This window comes from Entamoeba dispar, genomic scaffold (genome assembly GCF_000209125.1).
Source record: "Entamoeba dispar SAW760 scf_1105229463267 genomic scaffold, whole genome shotgun sequence".
NCBI classification, from domain to species: Eukaryota; Evosea; order Mastigamoebida; family Endamoebidae; genus Entamoeba; species Entamoeba dispar.
In genome coordinates, this window is record NW_001855607.1 from 23,414 (window position 1) to 28,126 (window position 4,713).

Genomic DNA, 4,713 nt, shown 5'->3' on the forward strand with positions numbered 1-4,713 from the left:
TACATTCATTTGTTGTTGGATTATTTACACATATAGTTGCAGCTCCTTTACCAAGATGTGTTAATTCATCATTGTTATGACCTGCCTCATCAAATTGAACATTATCTTTAATATAAGCATTATCAATAATTGGTGCATCTAAACGAGGAATATGATCAATTTGACATATCTTAATAAATCCTGATCCGAGTTTTGGTACAAATCCAAGAGTTAACATTTGGTTGTCTACAAACACGGTTGATGATCCAGAAAATGATGGTTCATAATCAATTAAATCACCTACTAATGTTACTGAAAATCTTCCAAACCGAGATCTTTCACGACCGTAGACAATAAACTGTTTTAGATAAGATGAATAAACTGCTGTATATCCTTCTGTTAAACTTCTGAACGGACCATCTGTACGAACAGTTTCAAATGATGTTTTATTTACTGAAATAATAGAAGATTTAGCTAATAAAATTAGTTTAAACTCACTTAAACCTTTCATTTAAAAACAACCAAACCATTTCCTGTAACAATCATATACCCATTATTATTAGAAGCAATTCCAAAACAAACATCAATTGGCAATGAAAAAACAAATCGTGCAACACCTATATTACCACTTGACAAAGTAAAAAAAAAGCAAAGTATGACAACTATACCTATCATGTTCGACTGACCTTTAAATTCAGTTTTCTTTGAATTTCAAGTTATATTTTTAGAATTTTTATTTTTTTAATTTATTACTTCTATTCGATAAAAATAAAATACTAATTCTTAACTTATGAAATAAGTGTTATTCTTAAGAATGGTATTAAATTTATATTATTTATATGTCTACTATAAGTTATTTATTATCTTATAAATACACATTCTTTTTTATATATACATTTTTTAATTATTTAGAAGAAGTCCTATTAGTAGAAATAGTTCTAAGGAAGAATACTACTATTTTGTTATTTAAAAAACTTTACTGTATGATAAGATTCATAATTGTTTGGTTTATTAATATTTTTATATACATTTTAGTATTAATTTTCATACAAATATTCATAGCCTTTGTTGTGTGATAGTTATGAATAAATTACTTATTGATGCAAAGTTAAAATTTAATTAAAATAATTTATGTTATTTTGATAAACAAAGTTTAAAGTTAACCAAAATTACAATATTTAAATATGTTTTATAAAAAAAGATTCATTGTTATGACAATAGTATTTGTAAATTATCTGAATATTAATTCATATTGGTTTAATATTAAATAAATAGTTATTTAAATAGTTTATTTTTATAATTCAAGAATAATGAGTTATCCTTAATCTTATTTATATTCCAGTGTTTTTAATTTTTATAAAATATGTGATATTTGTTAAATAAAAGGATATCAAATCCTTCAAAATATAAGGGTAAGAATCAATTTAAATTATTTTATATATTAATTAATTTTAAAATATATTTCAACATCTCAGTAATTTAATTATATTTATTAAAAAAATTGGATAATTATATCTTTATTTTTGTATTGAACAAAATTTATTCTTTATTTCATAGAGTTTAGTATGTAAACATTATTTCAGTTTAAACATTTATCTATAAAACAAAAACTGGAATCAATTTGATATTATGATAATCAACTAAATATAGTTATAAATAATTAAAAAAAAATAGCTATAATAGTCATTAAGAAAAATATTTTAATACTTGTTTCAACAAAAATATCAAAGGAAAGGTTCTGTTGCTTTAGTTTTAACAAGAATTTTATATTTTGATAAAGGAATATTCAATATTTACTTTCTTTAGAATTCGATTTTTCAGATTAAGAAATTATGGATTATTCTGTTAAAGATTCTTTTAGAAATTTGATTAAATAAACTACAAACAAATTAAATAAATAGTAAATTAGCTGTAGTATGTATTACCTTTAATAATGTTTAGTTTAAAAAATAATATTTATATATCAAAAAAAACACAAAAATATTATTTTTGTTTTAAAAATTTAAAAAAATTTTTTAACTCATTTTCTTTTCTTTTTTTATTAGATTTTATTATTTTTTAGTTTCTTTTTTACCATTTTTTCAATGACAACTTTACAAGCATCAATAAATAAAAATGCATATCCTTTTTGTCTTCCAGCACCATTGAGTCTACCAAAAAAGAATTACAATAAAATATTTGAACACCAAAGAAAAGAGTTTAGAACCAATGAATTATTAAGGAGAGAAAAAATGAAGGAAATGATTAAAGAGATTGAAAAGAATGAAAAGGTCTCAGAAAAAGGAGAGAGTAGTGGAATTAGAGATGCCATGAAAAATTTACTTAAAACAGAAAAATGTTCTAATTGTGATAAAGATATTATTCTAGGTACATTTGTCTACACTTGTGAATGTTGTGGAGCTATGTTATGTGGAGAATGTATAAAAAAGAGGAAATATCAAAAGAAAAATGAAGATATAGTAGATGTTACTTTATGTAAATATTGTGATTTTATTTATATTGCTATTACTGAAGATGAAAAGTACAAAAGACATATAAAACAAGGAAATGAAGATGCAGTTTATTTACTAAGATGTCAAATTATTAATTCATGTATCTCTTATATGGAAGAATATGCTACATTAAACTTATTTATAAAAGAACTAATATCAAACTTAAAACCAAAGAAAGAAGATGTTAAGAAGTGCCAAGATGAAATGAAAATAGTTAAAGTTAAAACACAAAAAGTATTATCACTTGATGGATTTGTTGATTCCTTTGATCAGCCAGAAAGAAAGTCAGACCAAATAGTATTTAATAATATTGTTAGAACTATGAATATATTTAAAAGAGATGTAGTATTTGATTCAATTAATGAAGTAGTTATTTGTGAGAAAATTTTACAAGAAGTAAATGGATTACGAGAAACAATACCACAAATCATTGGTTTTTCTAGTACTATGATACCAATAACTGGTGGAACAATTAAAATAACTTTGACATCAACAAACAATGTTAAAGTAATTATTAATGAAAAAGTAATACCTTGTACTATTGATGGACTAACAATGATAGTTAATGTCCCCCCATCAGTTCCTGGACAAGTTAGTGTTAATATACAATTATTATATAATAAAACAACAATCGATTTACCTGGACCAATTATGTATTATAAAGTCTCAAAAGATCAACAAGAGAAATCATCAATATCTACTATTGGAACAAAACATAAAATTAGTATAGTTGAATGTGATGAATCAATAAGTGATGATCCTAGTGAAGAAGAAACATACTCTGATAGCACTTCTAATAAGGACAGTGAAAGTTCTGATGAAGAAGAAAATGTTATATTATTCAGTAAAAACAAAAAAGAAGAAAAACTTAAACAAGACATAATCAATACACTCCAAACAGAAAATGAGGAAAAAGAAAAACCAACAATACCAACAAGAAAAAGTAAAAGAGGTAATCCATTTAGAAGAGGAGGAATTATTAAAACAATTAATTATAATGAAATTGAACAATGTCAAACTCAAAATGTAAAAACAATAAAAACAAATAACTTTTTAATGGATAGTTCTATTAAAATTACTATGATTAGACCAAAAAACATAAAAATTAAAGAAAGGGTTATGTTTACTATTAAAGGAAGTGGATTTGGAACATCTCCAATGGTATTCATTGGAAATAAAGAAGTAAAAAAATTTGAAAAACGAAATGATAATTTAATTATTGGATATTTTCCAATAATTGAAGAGTCAGACGTTTATGACTTAAAAGTAAAAAATAATTTTGGAGGAGAAGAAATTAAACCAAAAGAAATTAGAGTAGAAGATTAAATAAATTTATATTTTATTTAGAATTAACTTGTAGTTTTATTATCATCAAAACAATATTTCACAAAACTATTTTCTATCAGTTTCTTTCCCTAAATTACCAAATTTTTTCATTAATTCTTTAGAATCAGAAACTCTATTTATTTGAATTTCATCAATAAAATCAACAGCCTTACTTGATTGTATTCGTGGTCTTAAATTATGTTTTCTAATTTTTTGAAAATTTTTAATGGGGATTAATCTTTTCTTTGGAATTTTTTTAGGTTTTATTTCATCTTCAGTTTTTATTTTTTGGGGTTTATTTTCTTTTACTTCAAAATATTCTTTATCTTTATTTATTAATTCTTGTTCTGTTAACTGATTAACAACTTTTTGGTTATCAGCTTCATTAGTTTTTAAACTAAGTGTATTTTGAATATATTGATTTATTAATTCATTCATTTTTCTTTTAAACTCTCTTCTTTGAGTAATTTCAATTACTATTTGTTTTTGTTCTTCTTTAATAAACTCATTTTCTTTTAATGCATCTTTAATTTTTTGCAATTGAGGATCTGGTTCATTTAAAATTTCTTTTTCTTCTGTTTTTATCATTTTGTTGATATCATCTATTGTATATTTCCCTTGAATTTTAGAATCATCTTCCATATATAAATTATTTGATATTTCACTTTCATCTCCTTCTATATAAATTTCATTAACATCAATAACTGGAACTGTTGATATATTAAAGCTAGAATAAATCTTAATAATTTCCAGATATGATATTCCATTAATGATAAGCTCTTTTTCTTTCTTAAGATACTCACAGCTCATAACCTCTTTTTCAATTACTTCATATATTCTTTTATCCTTTCTTACTTCTTTCATTAAAGTTCAAAAATTTATATTTTATAGTTCTTTATCATTTTTATTCAGTCTT

General features: G+C 22.9%; 3 protein-coding genes across 3 annotated transcripts in view, besides 10 other annotated features; 1 reads left to right on the forward strand and 2 right to left on the reverse strand.

Moving 5' to 3' along the window:
* Window positions 1-654, reverse strand: part of EDI_340130 (uncharacterized protein) — a gene marked incomplete at both ends in the record, with an annotated part of 758 nt that extends 104 nt beyond the window's left edge. The window contains 2 exons of the mRNA XM_001733481.1: window positions 1-453; window positions 507-654. The exon at window positions 1-453 is cut by the window's left edge and continues 104 nt beyond it. Of these exons, the coding sequence (XP_001733533.1) occupies window positions 1-453; window positions 507-654 (601 nt within the window). The remainder of the gene's footprint in view (window positions 454-506) is intronic.
* Window positions 655-695: 41 nt separating this feature from the next.
* Window positions 696-731: a sequence feature (AT_rich).
* Window positions 732-797: 66 nt separating this feature from the next.
* Window positions 798-890: a sequence feature (AT_rich).
* A 96-nt stretch (window positions 891-986) lies between these two features.
* Window positions 987-1,024: a sequence feature (AT_rich).
* Window positions 1,025-1,087: 63 nt separating this feature from the next.
* Window positions 1,088-1,281: a sequence feature (AT_rich).
* Window positions 1,282-1,323: 42 nt separating this feature from the next.
* Window positions 1,324-1,344: a sequence feature (AT_rich).
* Window positions 1,345-1,400: 56 nt separating this feature from the next.
* Window positions 1,401-1,504: a sequence feature (AT_rich).
* A 116-nt stretch (window positions 1,505-1,620) lies between these two features.
* Window positions 1,621-1,652: a sequence feature (AT_rich).
* A 253-nt stretch (window positions 1,653-1,905) lies between these two features.
* Window positions 1,906-1,992: a sequence feature (AT_rich).
* Window positions 1,993-2,059: a microsatellite.
* A 4-nt stretch (window positions 2,060-2,063) lies between these two features.
* On the forward strand, window positions 2,064-3,797 carry EDI_340240 (uncharacterized protein; the record flags this gene model as incomplete). The annotated part of the gene is made up of 1 exon (XM_001740863.1): window positions 2,064-3,797. One exon carries the CDS (start codon window positions 2,064-2,066, stop codon window positions 3,795-3,797), a length of 1,734 nt encoding a protein of 577 aa, XP_001740915.1.
* Window positions 3,793-3,817: a sequence feature (AT_rich).
* A 46-nt stretch (window positions 3,818-3,863) lies between these two features.
* EDI_340250 (uncharacterized protein) lies at window positions 3,864-4,661 on the reverse strand (the record flags this gene model as incomplete). The annotated part of the gene is made up of 1 exon (XM_001740864.1): window positions 3,864-4,661. The coding sequence occupies one exon, from the start codon at window positions 4,659-4,661 to the stop codon at window positions 3,864-3,866; it is 798 nt and encodes a 265-aa protein (XP_001740916.1).
* Window positions 4,662-4,713: the final 52 nt, after the last annotated feature.